Source organism: Lycorma delicatula, chromosome 13 (assembly GCF_047948215.1).
Source record: "Lycorma delicatula isolate Av1 chromosome 13, ASM4794821v1, whole genome shotgun sequence".
NCBI lineage: Eukaryota > Metazoa > Arthropoda > Insecta > Hemiptera > Fulgoridae > Lycorma > Lycorma delicatula.
This window is the reverse complement of record NC_134467.1, coordinates 39454965-39480883: the sequence shown is the minus strand read 5'-3', so window position 1 is coordinate 39480883 and position 25919 is coordinate 39454965. Positions and strand designations below refer to the sequence as shown.

Sequence of the window (25919 nt, the reverse complement as noted above, 5' to 3'; positions counted from 1 at the left end):
GTCAACTAGTTCTGGAGATATAAGATGATTTATAGCGAGACAACAAACACATGCGTACATATGAACATGCAGAAATTTTCCATTCAGTTTTTGGGTTCCTAAGGTGTCAAGAAAGACCAGTAAGAACTGCATATGCCCAAATTGGATCAATTACAATACTTTCCCTTCTACAGCTACAAAAATTAAAATTTTTATCATGTGCATTTTTAAAAGATTTCACTTTTTCTTTATTATGGATATCATTGCCATACCAGATTTAATGTAATCTGGTATTTATTGTAATCAGATTTTTCAAATCTGATGAATATGAAGGAATTTGTCCTCCCTTGGAAAAACTACCGCATAACTGTCGATTAAATTTAATCGATTATTTAACATAATCTTAAATTTTAATAAGGTTTTTCAGTTACATAAGATTTTTTTTACATTACAACCTCAATTATTTCCATATTTATTTTGTTTACTCTTAACAAAGTTTAGTTATGACTGTTATATATATGAGCTGTACATAGTTACAAAATTTTTTGTTTCTTTTTATGTACACTCATTTATTGATTTTTTTTTTCCAAATGGATGTAAAACTACAAAGTTTTACAAATATCAAAAAAAAATTTGATATTTGACTATTTGTTATTTTGTATTGGAAGAAATTGTAACAAATAAATTTAGTTTAATATTGTTTAAATAAATTATTTTTTGATGGGTGTGAAATTTTTAATGTTTAACAACCATATATCTCCAGAGCTATACTGTAGGGTGAATTTACTCCAAATATCAATCTATTAGTTATACACTTATAGTCTACCATAAGGAAAATTAAAATACTAGCTTAAAATAGAAAAACTGATTTTATTTATTCAAAAATATGAATATTTCTATTACATTGTTTTAAAATATAAGAAAATTAAATAAAGATATTATAACCTAAGAAAATAAATACTAAATAAAAAAAAAATAGTTTTAGTAAGTACATAGAATATGTTAATAAAATGAAATGAACTTAAAAGTAAATCAATAAATAAATAATAAATTACACTTAATTATTTTTTTAACTAAAAATACTGTTTGTGTGTGGTTTACTTTATTTATATTTTTATAATAGAATGTTACGTGTTGTAACAAATTTGATTTTAAAAATCTACCCAACCTAACGTAAAGTAGATTTTTGTTATTAAAATTTATTTATATTTTTCAATGTTAGTAACAAATCTCTTTATAATTCTTTTGACAAATTTTTTTTTGCCTAATGTTCATAAAATTTACTCTGAAATCATTCATTTGTTTTCTTGGAATAAAATAATAATAAAAAAACTGTGTTTACACCTTCATTCAAATATATTTTGTAATAACATATTCTGAAAAAAACTGAAACAATAGGTTCTACAACAATGAAAGGTTATCAAAATATAATAAATATTAAAATAAAATATTTTTTCTTTATGAATACAAATTAAAATACCTGGCAAATATGCTTATTAGAAATTTGTTATATTTATATATATATATATATATATATCATACTTTGGAAAATAAATTAGTTCCTGGTAATCCCCCCTTTGTTAATACATGAAAGTCACCAGTAGAATCTAATTATAGACAATATTCTAGACAAATTTTGTTGTGAATTGATTTTTTTTTCTTCAAATTTCCATTTTCTTTAAAAATATATGCTAAACACTAAAATAATATATTAGCTATGTGCACAAATAGGACACTATATGAGAAAGAGCATTAGTCATTTTTTTAAAGTAACTAATTAAAAAAAAATTATATCAAATGTTTTTATTACAAATATAAATATTTATGTTAATTTATACTAATGTGGTTAATTTTTGCATGGAATGTTATTGAAAAATGACATTTTGTTCTAATATCTAATAGCTAGCTCAAAGTATCCAGTGGAACGAATAGAATATTCCAGAGACTGGAAGAAATGAAGTACTTAAAATCATTGAAGTTAAAAAGTAATTTCAATCTTAAAAAAAAATTTCAATTTTCTCAGTTTATATTAAAACTAATTATTAAACAAAATTTCATAATTAGTATTTATTGGTTATTAATGTGATCATATGATTATTAAAGTTAATAATGCAATTAAGGTAGTATTAATTTATAACTTTTATATTAGATATAATAAAAATTGTTTCAAAATATTTTGCAGTTATTAAATAAAAATCTTTATATTTATATAAAAACAGAAAAATTAGTTTTTTCTATTTAAATAAAAGTTATAATTAACTTTTATTAATGTGTAATATTTTGTATGATTACATAAGATTTCATCAGACTAAAAAGTTGGAATTAAATTATTCTGATTATACTTAGTACAATATTTACTGTATGATATAAATATGAAAACTTCTGCGTAAAATTAATATTGTTATAATTTTTTAATTATTAAATTGATTTATAACTAATATATATTATTTAGCCCTATTGAGCATGCTTATCTCTCAAATTAAAGAAATTTGAAATAAGGCATAAAATAATTCTTCTATAAATTGAGAATTTTATCGAAAATTAATAAATTGATTTTTAAGATTTTGATGTAAAATTCATTTTTCAAACTCTTTACTTCAAAATTAATAATTTTTTTCTGTATTATTATTTTTAGTTCCAATTTAATTTTTTATACTGAAAAAAATATGTTAAAAATGTTATTTTTTAATTTTATTAATCTCATTTTTATTTTACTTATTTACTTCTTAGGTAAATAGAATTACTTTAATTTAATAAATAATTAATTTTTAAAAGAATGGAAGGAAGAATAAATATGAAATAAATCAAAACTGAAAAAAGAATTATGACCAAATGAACATGAAACTGTAACATCTTTACACGAAAATAATTATTAGAATAATTATAAATATCCTATAAAAATTAAATTGCATAGTTACTAAGAAATTGTAAAAATACTTAGGAGAAAGATGTTTATTCTACAGAAACATTATATTGCCTTAACTTAAAATTTTTAAGATTAGGTTAGGTCTGTTTAAAAATTAAATTTATATTAAAATTTTTAAGATTAGGTTAGGTCTGTTTAAAAATTAAATTTATATTATTTAGATTATATAGATTTATATTAATTATATACCTTTGTTCAAATTCATCATAATTATCTTTATTAATTTAATATTCATTAAAAAAAAGTTTTATAATTGATTGAATCATTTTTTCTTTATTTTAAATCTATGTAATTATACGTAACTAAAACTAAAATTATATAAAATGTAAAAAAAATCAACTATTTTAGTAAATTATATCCAAAGAAAAACTATATAATAGAAAAGAATACTTAAAATAACCATTCATAATATACTATACATTGTATATTAAATATAACAAAGTTACTAAAAATGAAAATAAATTAAATATTTAAAAAAATAATAAATATTAAAACTAAATCTACTGTATAAACTACGTTCTACATTTTATTAACATTATAATATGTAAATGAGGAACATTAATGGTTTTTTTATTCTTAAAAGTTAATTAGTATAAAAAAATATAGTAACTATATGTTGTAGTAGAAAAAATTTTAAATACACAAATTGTATTAATAGCAGTCACCCTTTCGTGAGCATTTAATACATATTCTTGAACCTGTTTATATCTCCATAAATAAATATTTTTTTTGTTACATAATTTCATATTTTCCCATGATTTTTTTTTATTCTTATAACTATTTGCAATACTAAGATGAAAATAATTTTTAAAAAAATGTTAATTAAAATTTTCAAATTTATATATAAACAAATTTCTTTATAAATATTAGTTTTGAAGTACATAGAATTAACAACACAACTTCATTTTAATTAGTTCATTTTATGTTATTAGAATACGATACAAGAAAGTTATCATTAAATGGCAATCATATTAAAATTGTATTTCATTCTTTTTTTGTATGTGTGTGTGTGTGTGTGTATAGTATAATAATCAAAATTTTACTACTATATATTAAAGAAATATTTAAACATAAATGATATATATCATTTTATTATTTTAATAAATTGCAACTATGTTATTATTAATTGGTGTTTATTAATACTGTTTAAATGATTATTAGATTGGACTTTTATCAATCAATGTACTAGCATACACATATCAAACTATAATACAACGTATTTACTTATATCCTTTGTCATTATTTCTTGTGACATATCATATATATAAAGATCCTTGTTTTTTGTGTATTATTATGAAAATGTAAAAATCATTCAATTGGTATTTATATTCAGATGTTAACGTTGGCTAATTTATCATTAATAAACGGATAATGTAATTTGTAGGCTGGTTGAATCTTTATAAACAGGTCTCATTGTTTTAATTGCTTCTTAAGAGTAATGCATTTATATTATTTTTTTTCTGTCATTAAACTAATCAAATTAGATTAGGTTTATCAATAAATTATTTATTTATATTAAGTCATGTTGATGGTGATCCTTCGTCATTCTTTTCAGCACTTGATTCTGCCCTGCATGTATATACATATGCGCTAACTGATAAATCATCATCTGTTCTTAAACAAACTTTTCCTGTTGGGCATTCACATCTGTAATTAAAATTAGATTTCCATAATTAATTAATATAAATACTAAAAAAAAACTGTAGAGTACATATATTACACATACACTGCGTGAGCGCGCGCACGCACACACACACACACACACACACACACACACACACACACACATATATATATACACATACATTCTGAACACTGTATACACATACATACACACATGCTGCACACTGAATACACATACATACACGCACGCTGCACACTGAATACACATACATACACGCACGCTGCACACTGAATACACATACATACACGCACGCTGCACACTGTATACACACACATAAATATATATAAAATGTAATTTTCATATTTTGTTGCATTTTTAAATATAAGATTATAAGATGTTGAAAAAAAAGCTGACAACAGAGTTTTAAGACTTTCCCATCACAGTCAGGTGGCTTTTTTCTGATGCATGGCTTAACACACACAACTTGATTTAAAATATTTATAATTTTATTTAAATAAATAAAATATTTGTAAATAAATAAATAAATATTGACTATTGATGTAGTACACCTGCTTAGCCACTAGTTAGTGAATTTTTTCTTTTTTTGGGGTAGGAGTGTGATTTTTGTACAAAAAAGGTTTTTTTAAAGTTAAACAATTTTAAAAGCACATTTTTTAATTGGTAAAAAATGTGCCTAAGAAAAATAAGACCTTAAAGTAAAATCTCAAGATACTGAGGGTGACTTTGCTTTACAGCCTCACCCTCTAAAGTTGAAAATTTAATGGCATCAATGCCCCCATATGTAGAAGTAATCTGAAAAAGTTTAGTCAAAGTCTAAGTCTTAGTCAAGTTCGGTCAAGGAATTCTGGAGATAAAAGACGTGTTCTGGAAAATTTCAATCTGGTTTTTTGAGTTCATTAGGTAACAAAACGTCAAGATGCAATGGAAACCACACATACTCTTAATTGTACTGATACCCTTTTACACAGCTAGTTATAGCACTAAGACAGGAAACTAAAAGTCAATTGTGTGTAAGTCTAGAAACTCAATAGAAATGAAACTTTAATTATTATTTTATTATTATTATTACTATTAATGGTGTTGAATAGGCTTCGGATTTTTTTTTTACTGACCTTTTCTATTGTGTAACATCATGAAAATATCGTGATGTGTGGGTGTTAAATGTGTACATGATAGTGCATAAAACTGCTGAAGATAACTATTTTTTTGTACCATCACGTTAAGACATGCATATATAAGAGAAAAAAAATTATTTTTAATTAAGTACAAAGGTTACATTTTGTATAATATTTATTTCTAAGAAAATGCGTCAGTGAATTTTATTTTTACTAATTTGTGTATGTGTATGTGTATGTTATATGTTAATGACATCCTATTTGTGTAAATCATTTTATTTTTTTTATTTAATATTTAATTTTAAAAATAATTATCAGTTCATGTTTATTTACTTTGAATGTAATTACATATAATATCAGTTAAAAATAATTGTATTATTATTTGTTATATTAAACTGAATTCTAATTTTTTTCCTTGCCGTCTACTGCGGCGGTTAATATTATACTACTGTATTTACTTTTCTTTTGATTTTAATTGTTTGGTTTTATTGTAATTAACATTTTTTTTTAAGTGCATGAGTACAACAGTTTTTCAAAACTTACCATAGAATCATCAAATAAAAAACATCAAAGGCAATATTTTTTTCAAAATTCAGTGTCATAAAACATTTTGGAATTTTACTTTTCTTTATGAACAGTGTTACTACAAACAAAATAATACAAATTTGTTTTTTTATAATAACTTTATAAACAATTTATCAAGTATTGAAGTCTAGCAAAATGAATTTTTGTGGTTGCACTCCCAAAAAAAAGTTTATTTAGTGTAGTGAAGTTGGATATCTTATTTTTATTTTTTATTGTGATATATACTTACGTATTTTCCATATAATAATCAAATCTCCTTGTAAACGGTTTATAAACAGCCCAACCACATGGTGTTCTACCGTGGCAAGGTGGTTTAACTTCTTTACTGTTATTATTTGTTGTGCTTTCTGTTGATACTGCCCTTTGTAACTGTAACAAAAAAATCTTCATTTTATTGACCGTACTTTACATCTTTTGTGTTTTTTTAATTTACAAGCAATATTGAGTAAACTCTTGTTTACTGACATCAAAATTGCAGAACTTTATTATTATTTTTTTTACAGAATTTAAGGTTAAATCAGGAAAAAATAATTTTTTTTTATCTCTATCTTAAATTAAAAATGTTTATTTTAGTTCAAAAAAATTCTGTACTTGACATACACATGTTTTTGGAATTCTGCATCCTCAATTTCCCAGCAATTATGAGGGAAAATTAATCGTTTAAATAAGTTTTTCCATTAACACATAATTTAATTTTCTTTTAGAATTCCTAGCTTTACTTAACTAACAGTAATTTTTTTAGGTCCTTGATATGCCTTTCTTGAATTCTTCTATCTTTTTCTTTTGTTCAGAATTTCCTTTTTAATGGAAAACCATCTATTTGAAGATAAATTTTTTTGTGATTAATCCTTGATTTTATAACCTAAAATTCTAACTCCACTTTCATTAAGTGGAAAATAAATTTTAAACAATATACAAATTTTTCTTTGGAAAGGATGATTTTTTTTGGAATTTTTATTATTCATCCTTAATAAATGTTGCTTATATAATCTAAAATTACTCCTCTTAGAGATTATTTATTTAAATTTCAGATAGTTTTTTTTTTTTAGGTTTTTAACTTTATTATTACTTTTTAACTTTATCTGATTTAAGTAAATTTTGATTTCTTTGCGGTGATTGATGTTTTATTAATTTTCAATCGATTAAAATGTGATCTATTATTGTAATTTTCTTTTTTTAATAGTAAAAGTTATAAAAATATCAAAAAACTAAGATTAATAACTTTTAAATATAACTACTTGAATATGTACTTTTTTTAAATTGGCGCCAAAACTTTTAACTACTTATAATAATCCTTTACCCATTTACAGTTCTCTAGAATTTTTGTTAAATTATACTAATGAGATATATATTTAGTTTTATTAAAGCCCCTTTATGATAGATCATTTCTTTCAGACGTACTTTTCTACCAACAATTTTTATTGTTGGTAACGCAATAGTAGCGGGAGTTTCATTTCTCCCTTCGGAAACGCAGAGCCTTGACAGTGTCCCTTTCTGCTGTATCTATCTATTATTCGGACGTGTTTATGGGTTTATTTTAATGTTGGGTATGATTTTGTTTCTTTTAGTTTTATGGACGGATTTTGTATAGCGTTTCCATATCCGTATGAGTCCAGCGATTATCACACCCAATTCTGGGTCAGTCCGCAGGAAGGTAGGCTTTTAAAACCCCCGACGTGATTCCCCACTGGAAGTCCTTTCGGTGCTAACGCGTTATTGGCTAGCAGGAATACGCCACCAATTTTATTAATAAAAGTAATTTATTTTTATATTGATCTGTATGAGCGCTAGTGTATCTTAATATCACCTTTAACCGGTAGAAGCGCTAGTAATTGCATCCTAACAAATTTCATTAATAATCGGTTAATTTTTACTATTAATTTTTTACGTATTTATTAAATTTTATTTCCTAATGTGAACGATGGGATAAATAAGTGAACAATAAACAAAAAAAATTGATCAGGTTGTGATACGTATGGCATGTAAATTATATCCATTCCTGAGACGAGCGTCTCTGCCTTTCATCCGAAGGTCCTGGGTTCGAATCCCAGTCAGATATGGCATTTTCACACACGTTACAAATCATTCATTTCATCCTCTAAAGCAATATCTAACGATGGTCCCGTAGGTTAAAAAAAACCACCACAACCGTATAAAAGCAATTCAACTTTTAACTAGGATTTGTACCTCAAAACCTTCGACTTCAAAAATCAGCTGTGAAACAACTGATTAAACCAAGCTTGGTGAGCTTTGTATATAAATTAGTGCGGTTGGTAATTGTAACTTCTTATTCTTAAGCCTTCTTATTTTTTATTTTATTCTTTTTGTTCACGACGTGTTTTAAGAGAGGGCTTGTAATAATAGAAATCATTTTGTTTGGTGTCAAACTATATCGTAAAATATTTTAATTATTTCAAAGTAAACGGTGTTGTGTTTTGTTTTAATAACGACGAGTGACTTTAGTGTTTGTTTTTAAAATTTAAATGAAAATATAATTAATTTTGAAATGGCCTGTTGCAATACAAAAATAGGTGGTAGTAGATGTGGATCGGCCATTCGACGAGATGGATTACAAAATGATGAAAACATTTTTATTGGTAAAACTGAGGAGTAAGTTATTTTTTTCACTCTTAATCATGAATTAACTTGTTTAAATTTTAAGAGGTGCAAAAAAAATTCGCGTTAAATGGTTTTTAAAGTCTAATGAATTTGCGAATTAAAATTAGCGGTCTTTTGAATTAGTTCAGTTTGAAACAAGAATCTAAACTGAGAGGAATTAACACAGGGTTACCTGTACTTCTTAATAATTACATATGCTTTTTCTGTTATTTTATTGGATTACGTACTCTTTCGCAGCACTAATCCTAACATCTTCCGGTATTATCTAAATACTTTATGCCTAAAAAATTAAGGTTTTTATATTTTACTCTTGAGTAATAAAGCGGACCTGTTTAGTTTAGTATGTATTCCATATCTTCAAATCCTCAGCTCATTTTTCAGCTGGTTCTATACTAAAATCACTCGGGTGGTAATAAAACTATCGATCGATTAATTTCACAAGGAACAACATTTCTAAAAGGATGAAAACACTTTGAACTTTCGATTCGTAATCCTTTAATTTTTTTTAAAAGCCGTTTTACACTTGAGTACTCCACACAAATCGAAATTTATTTAAATAAAAATATTTTTTAACACTTCGTGTGTGTGTAATTTTTTATACGGTTTTTTTTTATCCAGAAAATTTGTGCACAAAAAAAAAAGAATAATACTCAGGTTTAGTACTGGCCCATTTCTTAAAATTTCAAAATTTGTTTATAAATTTATTCCATTAGTATTTAATGATGATAGGCAAGTAAAATTTGTTTACATAGTTTGACGCGTAAAATCGATTACATATTACAGTCGAAAATTTATCGAAATAAAAAAATATTATACATGTGAATGGATAAATTACTTTTACTGACTGAAATTTTCCTGGTTTTTTTAAAAAAATGTTACTGGTATTAAACGGGGAGGCCGTTCTAACAGAGCGCGCTACGACTGTGTTAGGTTGAGGATGTAAATAGTGTTATAAAGTGACATAAATAAAGGCCCTCTATACATGATGTGTGTACATGTTTGAGTTAGATTTTTTTTTGTTTTCAGTCATTTGACTGGTTTGATGTAGCACTCCAAAATTCCCTATCTAGTGCTAGTTGTTAAATTTCGGTATACCCCCTACATCCTACATCCCTAACAATTTGTTTTACATATCCCAAACGTTGCCTGCCTGCAGAATTTTTTTCCTTCTACCTGTCTCTCTAATAAAGCGACTATTCCAGGATGCCTTAATATGTAGCCAATATGTCTTCTCTTATTGAAATTATATTTTTTCAAATGCTTCTTTCTTCATCTATTTGCGGCAACACCTCTTCATTTGTCACTTTATCCACCCATCTGATTTTTAACATTCTCCTATAGCACCACATTTCAAAAGCTTCTAATCTTTTCTTCTCAGATACTCCGATCGTCCAAGTTTCACTTACATATAAAACGACGCTCCAAACACATACTTTCAAAAATCTTTTCTTGACGTTATTTTTGAAGTAAACAAATTATATTTCTGACTGAAGGCTCATTTCGCCTGTGCTAATCAGCATTTTATATCGCTTCTGCGTCTTCCATCTTTAGTAATTCTACTTCCCAAATAACATTTTTTCTTACTATTTCTACATTCAGTTGTCCATCTTCGTTATTTCTACTGCATCGTTTTGTTCTTGTTTATTTTCATTCAGTAGTTCTTGCGTAGAACTTCATCCATGCCGTTCATTGTTCCTTCTAAATATTTTTTACACTCTAATAGAATTACTATATCATCAGCAAATCGTAGCATCTTTATCTTTTCACCTTGTACTGTTACTCCAGATCTAAATTGTTCTTAACATCAACTGCTAGTTCTATGTAAAGATTAAAAAGTAACGGGGATAGGGAACAACCTTGTCGGACCACTTTTCTTATTACTTCTTCTTCCTTATGTTCTTCCATTAATACTGTTGCTCTAAATGTTAGCAATCATTCTTCTGTCTCTGTATTTGAACCCTAATTTTTTTTAAATGTCTACGATCGAATGCCTTTTCTAGGTAAATAAATGTCAAATATGTTAGTTTTTCTTTAATCTTCCTTCTACTATTAATCTGAGGCCTAAAATTGCTTCCCTTGTCCCTATACTTTTACAAAAATTGTCTTCTCCTAACACTTCTTCCACTCTCCTTTCAATTCTGTACAGAATTCTATTTAAGATTTTTGATGCATGCCTAGTTAAGCTAATTGTGTTCTGTATTCTTCACATTTATCTGCTCCTGGCTTTCTTTGGTATCGTGACTATAACACTCTTTTTGAATAACTTCTCCTTTTCATAAATATTACACACCAGTTTGTATAATCTATCGCTTCCTCACCTGCACTGCGCAGTAATTCTACAGGTATTCCGTCTATTCCAAAGCCTTTCTGCCATTCAAATCTTTTAATGCTATCTTAAATTCAGATATCAGTATTGTTTCTCCCTTTTCACATCCTCTTCGACTTCTTCCTCTATAACAATTTTTTTAATTCATTTCCTCCATATAACTTTCAATATATTCCACCAACCTATCTACTTTGCCTTTCGTATTCGAAATCTGTGTACTATCTTTGTTTAACATATTAGATTTTAATTTATGTACCCCAACTTTCCTGTATTCATTTCCATTTCTGAACACTTTTCTTTAACCCATTCTTCTTTCACTAGTTTGTACTTCCTGTTTTATAGTATTTCTTGGTTAGATTAATATAATCTAAATAAATGTTCAATATTTCTTTAAAACATTCTCCCTTCTGAAAACAGGTGGCCTTCGTTTAATCAGAAAATACCATATTACTATTCCAATAATATATTGAAAATATTTTAAAATAAGTTAGCAAAAGTTTTTCAAATTGAATATAACTTATGTAATTTTTGTAGATTTCTTTTGTCGATAGAATTTATTCTTTTACATACCCCCTATGAAATGCGGAAAAAATATTTAAAAATTATACTCTAGAAATCTGATTGTAAAACACAAATAATTTATCCCTCGATCAACAAATTTTGAAATTTTGTTATTAGAGCAGTGTGTTATGTCCATTGTGATGGAAGAAATTATCCAATGTGACAGAAGGAATTGCTCACCAATAAAATTAAAAATTGAAAAAAAAAACTTTGAAAATTCTTTTACTTAGATTTTTTTTGTCTTTTATACCAAAGTATTCTCGAAAACAACTAAAAATGTAGTTGGGATGTTATATTTATTCAGGCCAGATTTTATTTAAACCCATCGGATTGGTCTAGCGGTGAACGCGTCTTTTCCAAATCGGCTGATTTGGAAATGTTTTTTTTTACTCCATAAATATTTATCATTATAGTTTCCGTGTAAAGTTGTCGGCTGATTTCTTGATCTCTCTTTCATCGTCAACGCGACCCACAAGGTTGAGAAACTTTGGTCTAAATGAACTATTTACTAATGGTGAACTCGTCATCGCAAATAACAGACTTTATTAGGACTTGAACGGTGGAACTCTCGACTTCCAAATCAGCTGATTTGGGAAGACGCGTTCACCATTGAACCAACCGGTGGGTTTTTACATGCGTACTTATAAATGTTTTTTTTTACTTCATAAAAATTTATCATTATAGTTTCCGTGTAAATTTGTAGGCTAATTTCTTGATCTTTCATCATCAACGCGACCCACAAGGTTGGGAAACTTTGGTCTAGATGAACTATTCATCGGTGAACTCGTCATCGCAAATCAGTTGATTTCGAAGTCGACAGTTCAAATCCTAGTAAAGGAAATGAAGTACTTTTATACGGATTGACTACTGGATAGTGGATACCGGTGTTCTTTGGTGGTTGGGTTTCAATTAACCACACATCTCAGGAATTGTCGAACTGAGAATGTACAAGACTGCAATTCATTTACACACATACATATCATCCTCATTCACCCTCTGAAGAGTTATCTAAACGTTAGTTACCGGAGGCTAAACAGGAAAATGAGAGATATTTCTTGGAAGTATTTTTTAAATTTCCATATTTATCATCAACTGCTTATAAAAAAAAGCTATATTGAAAATTTTTTCGCGGGCCATTTGTTGGCCATGCCTGATCTAGTCTATAGAAAAATGTTTAAGCGTTGTAAGCATATAACTGGTTTTGACCGAAAAAAGCATATACTCATTGTTTCGGGCAAATAAAAAATCTATTACCGTATTGTCCAGAGGACCTTTTTAAAAATATTAAACTCCCCAAAGAGGACGAAATTTTTTTATACTCAACGTTAGTTACTCTAGAAATGGGGACACGGTTTAAAGTAGTACAGAAATACAAGGTACAACAATTACAAATTATACTTTTTTTATAGGAAAATCTCAACCTATAAATATCTACTATTATCGTTAATTGAAGCGGGGGAACAAAAGAAAGTTAATTTATTTCATTGTGTAGACGATAAATATGCAATAAAAATTACGATAAGAACAAGTTATATGCAATAAAATATTATCAAATTATAATATTCCGTTGTTTTATTACTACTTCGTAGCTTCGGTCATTCACGCTTACCACTAATTATACTACATACGTTATCTATATCTTTTCTAATTAATTTGTAATTTAATAAATTGCTTCACAATAATGAATTCATTTAAAAAGATTTTTCATACACATACATTTTTTGTTTATTTTCAAACAACTGGGTGAATAATATAAAATAAGAATTTTTTCTTACTCTTCTCACCAAAACTGGTATTTTTTAACCTTTTTAAAAGCAAGCAACCCAGTTATAATATTACATAGAGAAGAACGCAAAAATATTGTACTATTTAAATTATGACCTTAACACCTTAAGTACTTTGGTATATAATTTTAATGCGATGAAAGTACATTAGCATTAAGGAAAATTATTAGGTTAGGTTACGCCCATCGAGCTTGGTTTAGTGGTTAACTCGCAAATCAGCTGATTTCAAAGTTGAAAGTTGTAAGGTTCAGATCCTACTAAAGGCATTACTTTTATACGGATTTTGACTACTGGATCGTGGATACCGGTGTTCTTTGGTGATTGGATTTCAATTAACCACACATCTCAGGAATGGTTGAACTGAGACTGTAATTCTCATTCATCCTTAATACCTGAACGGTAATTCCCGGAGCCTAAACCGGAAAAAAGAAGGAAAGGTGAGATTTCATTAAAAAATAAATTTTTTCCCTTACTTTAGACCCAGGGATTTACAGATCTGGGGCTTAATTTTTTAAGCTTTTTAAATGCTTTTTTCGGTCAAAACCAGTTATATGCTTACAACGCTTAAACATTTTTCTATAGACTAGATCAGGGATGCCCAACAAACGGCCCCCGAAAAAATTTTCAATATAGCTTTTTTTTATAAGCAGTTGATGGTAAATATGGAAATTTAAAAAATACTTCCATGAAATATCTCTCTTTTTCCTGTTTAGCCTCCGGTAACTACCGTTTAGATAACTCTTCAGAGGGTGAATGAGGATGATATGTATGTGTGTAAATGAATTGCAGTCTTGTACATTCTCAGTTCGACAATTCCTGAGATGTGTGGTTAATTGAAAACCCAACCACCAAAGAATACCGGTATCCACGATCTAGTATTCAAATCCGTGTAAAAATAACAGGCTTTATTAGGACTTGAATGGTGGAACTCTCGACTTCCAAATCAGCTGATTTGGGAAGACGCGTTCACCATTGAACCAACCGGTGGATTTTTACATGCGTACTTATAAAATTTTTTTTACTTAATAAATATTTATCATTATAGTTTCCGTGTAAATTTGTAGGCTAATTTCTTGATCTCTTTCATCATCAACGCGACCCACAAGGTTGAGAAACTTTGGTCTAGATGAACTATTCATCGGTGAACTCGTCATCGCAAATCAGTTGATTTCGAAGTCGACAGTTCAAATCCTAGTAAGGGAAATGAATTACTTTTCAGGAATTGCTACACATCTCAGGAATGGTTGAACTGAGACTGTACAAGAGACTACACTTCATTTTCACTCATACATATCATCCTCATAAGTTTTATTACCGGATTCGAACCTAGGACCTCCGGTTGAAAAGCCGAGACGCTACCACTCGCGCTACGGAGGCCGGCAGAAATGTTCAACCTAATAATGATTTGGGTACAGACAGTTCTAAAAATCTTAAATTATATAAATATGACTAAAATTTATGAATTTTTTTGCCAAAAAATCATGAAATTTTGAGGATTAACACAAAGATGTATCTATGTGGATTTTTTCTTAACTGCAGTAATAAGCTCTCATTGAGTGGTCTTCAACGATATATCATAAGCTGTGTACTTATTTTCATTGGTTTCAGAGTTATAGCTAAATAAAATTTTAATTAATGAAATATTTGGATCTTACTAGCGGAAGGCAAATCGATTCGAATTCAACTTCATCTCCTTTTTTTAATTGAAATATATTGATTTATTATTATCAATCTGTTGTTGTAGAAATAAATAATAATTCAGTAATAACAATAAAAAAAAATGAAAATATATCAGAAGTTATTAATGAAATTAAATTTTATGTACTTTTCATTTTAAAAAAAATCTAGTATTCAAATCCGTGTAAAAATAACTGGCTTTACTAGGAACTTGAACGCTGTAACTCTTCGAATTTCCAAATCAGCTGATTTGGGAAGACGCGTTTACCACTAGACCAACCCGATGGGTTTCCAAGAAATCTAGTCATCTTTAGTTCAACTATGTCATTCAGCGATAACAGAAAAATATTTTTTTTTTAAATGTCTAGATAAAATTTTTAATCACAAAACCATTTTTTTTTTAATCTGAAATCATACTTAAATCAGTTTCGTAGGTAGAAACCATAAGTAGATTATCACAATAAACAAGTATAAAGAAGTTTCCTTGAAACGCCTTAATTGAACACATTCTAAAACATCAGTAGTAAATCAAAGGTAGCATATGTAACGATAAAAATTAATTCAACTAGGTAAAGAGTAGTGGGAGGGGGGTGGTTTGGACGAAATAAAATTTTAGATTTTAGCATAACAATTTTAGCCAAAAATTTAACATTAAAAAAAGTGTTGTAAGAAAAGATTACAATTTTCCAAAACTATTTATTTATTATTCTCCTCCCTCCCATGTTTCACAAAAGGAGTTTTTACACCTTCAAACTATAAAATTGTTTTTGCCCATTCCACTCCAAACAGTCTCGAACAAAAATATTTTTTTAGTTTTCAAATATCCATTACCTCCTTCGCAAAATGAATTGAATAAAATTGTTAATCCATTCACTTCAAAATAAAATCAGTAACGATAATTTAAAAATTATTATAAAACTTGTGAACGCGACAATGCTTCGCTATTGGTAAATTTGAGTGTATAATCTATATTTATAAACATAACAAACATGTAAACACTCCCGAGACAATTAAATTGTGAAATTTTCAGCGAAATTGGTTATCGATAAAGAATACTTTACTGATAATTAATATAAAATATCAAATTGATGATATAAAGTTACGTTGAATTGAATTATTTACAATCTTAACGTATTGTTTTCTCATTCATTAATTTATTATTGAAATAACAAATATATTTTTATAAATAAACTTATGTAATTAGATAAACAATGTAAATATTTTTGATTTAATATAAATTATACGCAGTTATTTTTACGTCAGTAAAATTCCAAGAATTTGTGAATAATATATTGTGTTCATGTTTATAATATTTATTGTTCTTTAAATTCACATTCAAGTATATACGTGCGCGCGCGCACACACATTTGAGCAGAAGCAACTTGATGGGTTTACATTTTTTTGTGTAATCATGCGTAATGCTTTTTCCTTAAATAGGCTTCCTGATGGACCAATCATTTCTCAATCCCTTCTGTTCTGATTTTCCCTCCTCTCCAGAATTATTTCACTCTTTTATGCTATAGTTTTTCGTTCTTCTGTCAAGCCACATGCGCTCTGTTTCACAAAATTCATTTTTATAGACAATTTTACTTTACTTGTTTTACGTATTGGGGGTGGAGTTTTTTTATATTTATAAATTTATCAATTAGTTTAACTAGTCATGCATCAAAAATCTTAACTAGAATTCTATACAGAAGAATTGAGAGGAGAGTGGAGGAAGTGTTAGGAGAAGACCAATAGAAGTATAGGGGGGAAGCAATTTTAGGCCTCAGATTATTAGTAGAAGGAAGATTAAAGAAAAACAAACCGACATACTTGGCGTTTATAGACCTAGAAAAGGCATTCGATAACGTAGACTGGAATAAAATGTTCAAAATTTAAAAAAATTAGGGTTCAAATACAGAGGAAGAAGAAAAATTGCTTACATGTACAGGAACCAAACAGCAACAGTAACAATTGAAGAACATTAGAAAGGGAGTCCGACAAGGGTGTTCCCTGTCGTCTCCGTTACTTTTTAATCTTTACATGGAAACTAGCAGTTAATGATGTTAAAGAACAATTTAGATTCGGATTAACAGTACAAGGTGAAAAGATAAAGATGCTACGATTTGCTGATGATATAGTAATTCTATCCGAGAGTAAAAAGGATTTGGAAGAAACAATGAACGGCATAGATGAAGTCCTACGCAAGAACTATCGCATGAAAATAAACAAGAACAAAACAAAAGTAATGAAATGTAGCAGTAGAAATAACAAAGATGGACCACTGAATGTGAAAATAGGAGGAGAAAAGATTATGGAGGTAGAAGAATTTTGTTATTTGGGAAGTAGAATTACTAAAGATGGACGAAGCAGGAGCGATATAAAATGCCGAATAGCACAAGCTAAACGAGTCTTCAGTAGGAAATATAATTTGTTTACATCAAAAATTAATTTAAATGTCAGGAAAAGATTTTTGAAAGTGTGTGTTTGGAGTGTCGCTTTATATGGAAGTGAAACTTGGACGATCGGAGTATCTGAGAAGAAGAGATTAGTAGCTTTTGAAATGCGGTGCTACAGGAGAATGTTAAAAATCAGATGGGTGGATAAAGTGACAAATGAAGAGGTGTTGCGGCAAATAGATGAAGAAAGAAGCATTTGGAAAAATATAGTTAGAAGAGACAGACTTTTATAGGCCACATACTAAGGCATCCTGGAATAGTCGCTTTAATATTGGAAGGACAGGTAGAAGGGAAAAATTGTGTAGGCAGGCCACGTTTGGAATATGTAAAACAAATTGTTAGGGATGTAGGATGTAGAGGGTATACTGAAATGAAACGACTAGCACTAGATAGGGAATCTTGGAGAGCTGCAGCAAACCAGTCAAATGACTGAAGACAAAAAAAATTATCAAAAACGTGTTATATTTGAATTCATCCGAATCATATCCCAGAAAATTTTTCTTAATTTGTTTTCTTTGTTTAAACAATTCAATTTAATAAAAACATTATTTTTAATAAAATTCAATTAATTTTTAGTTTTAAAAATTTGACCATTACAATAAAATTTTTATGAAAAATTTTCTATATACAGGTAATTATAAATTGTTGGCCGACAGACTCTTTTTAGATTCTATTACAAAAATAACGAAAGTTCATATAAACATAAGTCAGAAAACTGTTCCTTAGCGAGTTTCCTCTCGCAAAACATTTAACTATGCTTTTCTTCTAATTCTGTGAAATTAAACCGTACTGGTAAATTAGTACGGCTGGTAAATTTGTAAGAGTACAAATCTGGTAAATTAGGTTGCTTCCATATTGTTTTTAATCTTACCATATTTTAGATAATTTCATAAGAAAGGTTAACATGATTCGACTCCCGGAAAATTTCCATATCTACGCGTTCCAGGTCCCCCAGACCTCAAAAACACTGTCAGTTAAAACGTTTTTATATATACATTTATATACTCTTGTGTGCACGATAATTACCGTAATTTTGCTCCAATCACTTTCAAATTTATACATAAAATACAAGGCTAAAAATCTCAGATTTTTTTTTTGGGCAAAATCGGACCATGGAGTTAAAAATGGGGGGCTTTTTCGAAAAAACAAAATAACCACATTATCGAATCTTAAAAAAAGTAGTCGTTAAGTCCTCAATTTTGTCTGAAACAAGTTATTATATGACCAACCCTTACAAGGGACAAACCACAATATTGCTGGAATTGTAAGATGGGGGCTTGTCGTATGCTAAATTTGTGAAAATTTTTCATATCAAACCATTAACTTTAACTTTCATATTAACCATTTAACTTTAAGATGTAAAATTTATGCCCTACTTAGTACCTGTGAAATCTACCTCCGCGTGCCGAAAGGGATTTTTTTGATCGTTGCAATGAATCATAATCAAAAGGTAAATATTTGAAAACGTTCTGTAGCGTACATTCAAGTTTTATACGATCATAGAGTAACCCCCTGTGACCTCGCCGACTTACGCTTATGACAATATTAATACCGAATTGAGGTCGAATCTACACCAATTAATGTGTATGGTTTATGCTGATTGAAGTTCAGGCTATAAAAATTTACAGTGCATTATTACATGAGTACTATTTTTCAAATCTACAGTGTACTATTTTTACAAACAAAATAGATGTTCTCGTTATCAATGAGATAAAACCTTATATTAAATGGAGTCAAAAATACCAAAATTAATGAAATCAGAAAATGTTAATACAATAAAAAGATTTTTTCTATTTTTTTATTTCTATATTGTATTTTTATAGCATTATATATTTACTTTACAAAGATAGTCTAATGCTTTCTCATTCAATTTCCGCACATATCAAATATGTAACGAATTTTCATATAAAAATCTTCATTTTCGCATGTCTTCTCTGCCCTCTTTATTTATAACTGTATTAATAATAGTGCTTCCATTTTGTTGATTTTGATTATTTTTTAGTGTATTAGGCTAATTAAATAATTAAATCAATTTTTTTTACAAACACAAACTTATCTTTTCACAACATTTTTTTTATATGAGGTTTATATACGGTGTGTATCATGAAATTCTCCGGGACCACCAACCTATTTGTACGAGTAGAAATTTGTACACATTATCAGAATGAAATTCTCTAAACGTTTTGTAGAAGATTTATCTATTAGTTATATTTATTGAACATTTAACAAAGTTATTGTACGCCAAACATAGAAAGGTAAATTTTTTTCACCGTAGATTATTCAAAACTATGGAAGATACGTTTCTGAAACCTATTATATTCGTTTTTTAAGATCAGAAACCATAAGAGAACACTAATTTTTGTCCTTATTTCACACCCAAGGTAGCTCGCTCATCCGAGCGAAATCTTTCACTAGCCGTAACTCGAAAAACGAATTTTAGGATATGTTGTATCCTCCAAATAGAGTAAAATAGGTTGGTTTGAACCAGTATGGTTGGAATTCTTATACCCTAAATTTTATTATACCCTAAATAAAAAAGTTTTAAATTTTAAATAAATATAAAAAAGCTGACAGAACATTCCTGGCATTGGTTTTTTATTCCCATATAATAATATGATACGGTACATGAACAAGAATTGAGAGGAGAGTGAAAGAAGTGTTTAAAGACCAATTTCGGTTCAGGAAAAGTATAGGGACAAGGGCTCAGAATAATAGTAGAAGGAAGATTAAAGAAAAACAGAACATACTTGGTGGCATTTATAGACCTAGAAAAGGCCATTCGATAACGTAGACTGGAATAAAATGTTCAACATTTAAAAAAAAATTGCTAAAATTTACAGGAGCCAAACTGCAACGGTAATAATTGAACATAAGCCGTAATAAGAAAGTGAGTCCGACAAGGATGTTCCCTATCCCCGTTACTTTTTAATCTTTACATAGAACTAGCAGTTAATGATATTAAAGTACAATTTAGATCCGGAGTAACAGTACAAGGTGAAAAGTTAAAGATGCTACGATTTGCTGATGATATAGTAATTCTAGCCGAGAGTAAAAAATATTTAGAAGGAACAATGAACGGCATGGATGAAGTTCTACGCAAGAACTACCGCATGAAAATAAACAAGAACAAAACGAAAGTAATGAAATGTAGAAATAACGAAGATTGACCACTGAATGCAAAAATAGAAAGAGAAAAGATTATGGAGGTAGAAGAATTTTGTTATTTGGGAAGTAAAATAACTAAAGATGGAAGAAGCAGGAGCGATATAAAATGCCAAATAGCACAGGCGAAACGAGCCTTCATTCAGAAATATAATTTGTTTACATCAAAAATTAATGTAAACGTCAGGAAAAGATTTTCGAAAGTATACGTTTGGAGTGTCGCTTTATGTAGAAGTGAAACTTGAACGATTGGAGTACCTGAGAAGAAAAGATAGAAATTTTTGAAATTTGATGCAATAGGAAAATGTTAAAACATCAGATGGATGGATGTTGCGGCAAAAATGAAGAGGTGTTGCGGCAAATTATACAGAAAGAAGCATTTGGAAATATATAGTTAAAAGAGAGGCAGACTTACAGGCCACATATTAAGGCATCCTGGAATAGTCGTTTTAATATTGGAGGGACGACTAGCACTAGATAAGGAATCTTGGGAGTGCTGCGTCAAACCAATTAAATGACTGAACCCATGAAATGATACATCAAAAAAAAATTAAAAAAGTGATAGTTTTTTTTACTACGTTCGAATTTTTCGTACACTACAATAAATTTCATGTTCCTCCGCATAAGCTTCGAGATTTATGTAGTGAATTAATTTGTACAAATTTAACATGGAAAATGAGATTTGCCTTACTGGGATTCGAACCCAAGAACTCCCGGATAATAGGCTGAGACGCTGCAAATCTGTGATTCAATATCATTAAAAGTTTAAATAAACCAAAACAAACTTTGATCGGCTCCTCTCCCCCTCTCCAATATTATCCCAAATTTTTTCTTTGCTACCTACCGATAAAATTAAGCCAGATAATGATTATGATATTGGTGATTCTTGTGACTAGCAGAATGTAAAAAGTAAAAATAGAGCGTTTTTATATGAAATCTGGTCAGAAAAATTGAAAAAAATATTGGTTCAGTAATGGTTGTTATACTGCCTGCCCAACTTATTTCAATTTTTAATTGGTAACCTCTTTTTTATATTTTTTTTTTTTGAAATTATTTCGTTTGAAAATAAAACCTTCTACGTTTTTGATATATTTTATTTATAATATAAAATATTTTTATTCAGAAACAAGATTTTTTAATAGTTTGAAATTATTTTACACAAAACAAAATAGTGTTTTCCCATTCCAATCTTTGATATTTTACCCCAGATTTTCCGTAAACTAAAAAAAAAAACTGATCTAAATTTTTGTTTAATGTTAGATAAAAACAACTAAATCCCTTAAGAATAGTCTCGCCAGCCAAATAATTCGCTAACAAAGCGGTTTCCGAACTTATGTTTAAAAAACATTTCTTTATTTTCACCAGAAAGACATATCCTGAAATTTTGTTACATTCTTTGTGAATCGTTTGTACAATTAAAAATTTCACTGTCTCAGCATTTGATACGGAAATCCTGGGTTAAAATCTCGGTCATTCATCTCAAAAAAATTTATCGTTAGTTTTTTTGAGAATCAATGAAAATCGGTTCAACCGTTATGTTTTAATTGGAAATAAATTAAAATTCGTAGAAATTTGGGTTTATAATTTTTTATAGTAAAAAATACATTGCTTTGATACGCATTGCTATTTAATATGGAATGATAATTAAAAAACGGTGGGAATGACAATTTTTTACATAATTTTCTTATAAATTTATTAAAATATATTATACCCTATGACACTCCCGATAAGATAAGGATTCCAATGTGGGGAATCGTTTTATAACCGATTCATTGAGGTAAATGCATTACTAATTTCGGCCAGTTGTGTGTATATGTTTTCGGTGAAATTTTCATATTTATTCATTCTTTAAAATCTCTTGTCGAATAAAATATTTATTTTTGAAAAAATTAACGAAAAAAACCCTGAAGAAAATAAACAATAAATTCGTTATTTTTATAACGAATTCAGTTATAAAAACATTTGGCAAGTATTCAGACGGGGGTTGTGTGAGTATCTCTAGTAACAATTCCTCGTCATTGCATCAGTACGCGTAAGTGTGTATAATCAGTCTATTAATAATAAGGTTTCTCCTTTCCATTGACATAATTTATGTTTTTTCTTTTAAATATACAATTTGTTTTGCAATGAAATTCATAATTATTATTTTATATTGGTAATGAAAATAAAAAGCATTAAATAAAATTATCTTGATTAAAAATAATAAAATACAATTTAATATCCTCTAAATATTTATAGTTAATAAATTTTATTAGTTAATATTTATAAATAAAAATTCATTATGAAATTAAATTTTATTTTGTTGACCGTAAGGCTTATCTATACGGCAGGCATATTATTTTTATTAGAGTTAAAGGAAAATATTTCTAGAAGATACGTTATAAAAATATTTATATATATTTATTACCTTCGGGTGATAAACAAATAATTCTAAAAAAAAATGTAAATATTTAATTATAACATTAAATTATTTTTAATGCGCGCGTGCGTGGGTGTATGGTATTTATAACACTGGTTTTTTACAATAAATCAACTGTGGTTATGCTTCCAAAGCTATCCATACTTTTTATTCTTTGTGTACTTACTTCCAATGGTTGTGAAGTCAAGTTCTATATTATCATCACCCCATATATAAATATAATTTTTTTTTTTTATAACTTCGCTCGCCCTTTCCGTTTAGCCAGAAGGCTCTGTGCCCCCTTGGACAATTGTCTAAACTCATAAAAATAAAATGAATTTAAAAACGTCGCTTAAAACATCGTTGAAATGTGGTGCTATAGGAGAATGTTAAATATCAGATGGGTGGATAAAGTTACAAATGAAGAGGTATTGCGGCAAATAGATGAAGAAAGAAGCAATTGGAAAAATATAGTTAAAAGAAGAGACAGACTTATAGGCTACATACTAAGGCATCCTGGAATAGTCGCTTTAATATTGGAAGGACAGGTAGAAGGAAAAAATTGTGTAGGCAGGCCACGTTTGGAATATGTAAAACAAATTGTTAGGGATGTAGGATGTTAGAGGGTATACTGAAATGAAACGATTAGCACTAGATAGGGAATCTTGGAGAGCTGCATCAAACCAGTCAAATGACTGAAGACAAAAAAAAGTCGCTTTTATCCATTAGTGTTTATAACTGGTTCGAAAGGGTAAAAAAGTATTTCCCGATTCTTATCGTTGTTTATTGTTTTTTAGTCAACCGGAAAAGTTGCAGCGTCACACGTACGTAATATTATTGTCTGTTTTGGGTTGAGCTGCTGTGTATATCATCGCAACCCTTAAAAAATCTAAATTCAAAAAATTTGATTATTTGAAAGGGTATTGGCGAACCCCAATTTAGTGGAAATGGGAAAAATTTCACGCATTGTTAATTTTTTTTTTTACTTTTCATCTCTTTCAAAGTATAATTTAAAATATTTTAACCCTTTTATCTTGAAATTTCAAGAAATGTAGAAATTTTCAACACACACCGCGAGATATCTTAATTTTTTACCGATAAATTAGATAATAGTGAGAATCTCATTGTTATTCCGTCCTTTAAATTTTTATGAAAATTGGTAAACAAGTTTTTTATGAAAATGTTTGAGTTTTTTGTCTTTAGAATATTTACTACTTTAAACAATTTTTATCTACTTTTAAGTAGATAACACAAAGAATAAACACCTTTATAAGAGATAAAGTATAATATACATAAGTATAAGTGTTAATAAGTATTAGAAGTGTGTATATATATGTGTATATATATTACTCTTAATTTAAATAACATAATTTAAAAAGGCATTTTTTTTTAAATGCCTTTAACTTTTTTTAAAAAAATGCCTTTAACTTTTTTTTTAAAAAATGCCTTATAAATTTAAAAAAAATGCCTTTAATTTTTTTTTTTAAATCAAATTTTTCCGGCAAGAAATTTGATATCTAATTTTTAAATGCAATTCCATTTTTATGCAAATAAAATTACCAAAAAATAAAAAAAAATAAACACTTACCCGACGTGTAAGTACAACAGCTTCTTCAGTTGACTGTATTAAACATAACGTAATAAAAAGCATTAAAATTCCATTAAACACTATTTGTTTATTAATACTCATAAAATTAGTATGCGATGTTTTTAAAGTACTAATACTGTTACGATACATTTTATATTTTAATTTAAAAAAAACACTTTTAATAAAAAAAAAAATTTAATATATCGGTAGATTTACTTTTCGCAATCCAGATAGCGCGCGATAGCCTCTCGTATCTTAGTGTTGATTTTTCGTGTATGAAGATGTTTAACTGATGTCCGGTGTTTTATAGTGAACAGATATACTAAAGTAGGTGGGGGTAACAGTACTTCTGCACATATACACAACACGCACAGACATTTACAAATATATCATTAGTAAATTAAAACTACAACATTACTGGTCGACGGCTTGTGGTGGTTTTTATTACAGTTTTTTTTTATAAGTATATATATATTTAATATAATTATACAGTATGATTAGACGCATTAATCTGTATATATAAGGGATTTTCTAATGTTTGATAAATTTTTATAAAAATTACTTTATAAGAAAAATAGTAAAATTAATCAAAAGAGGCTTACTACTACTAAAGATGAAAGTGTTTTTTTTTTTCAGTCTGCTTTTTCTGTTCACGTAATTGAATATTAAGCGAAATGCGCAAGTGATATTTCTTTGTTGTACAATATGAGAAGGTACCCCAAATTTTATCATAGGAATTCACTGTATAATAAAAATTGTGCACCCCTTTAGGTTAATAATTTGTTTTGAAGGTAAAATTAAGGAGAGATTTCTTTAATGATTTAACCCGTATGGAGACACACAGCTTTATCGTATTTTTTTTTTTTTTTCACTTTTCCCGTTATTCGTTCATTTTATTATCTCGCATAACTTAAAAACTATTAGTCGTAGGATGATCTAGTTGTCCCCTTTTTTATTACAATAGACTGAACCAAAAGGGTCCAAAAAAAAAAATTCAACTCTTTTGGAATTTGTAGTAATAAGCCCTCTCATTGAAAGAATTTCAACGATATAAGTGGTGGTACCTCATTGGTTCCAGAGTTATAGCCAAATAAAAGTTTAAATGAAATATTT

General features: G+C 28.2%; 1 protein-coding gene across 1 annotated transcript; it reads right to left on the bottom strand.

The window, feature by feature from the left end:
• Positions 1 to 829: 829 nt before the first annotated feature.
• Positions 830 to 25092, bottom strand: LOC142333542 (uncharacterized). Its single transcript, XM_075380814.1, has 3 exons — positions 24807 to 25092; positions 6480 to 6619; positions 830 to 4552 (listed from the first exon to the last, which is right to left on the bottom strand). Exons 1-3 carry the CDS (start codon positions 24954 to 24956, stop codon positions 4426 to 4428), a joined length of 417 nt encoding a protein of 138 aa, XP_075236929.1. The 5' UTR covers positions 24957 to 25092; the 3' UTR covers positions 830 to 4425.
• Between the last annotated feature and the right edge of the window lie 827 nt (positions 25093 to 25919).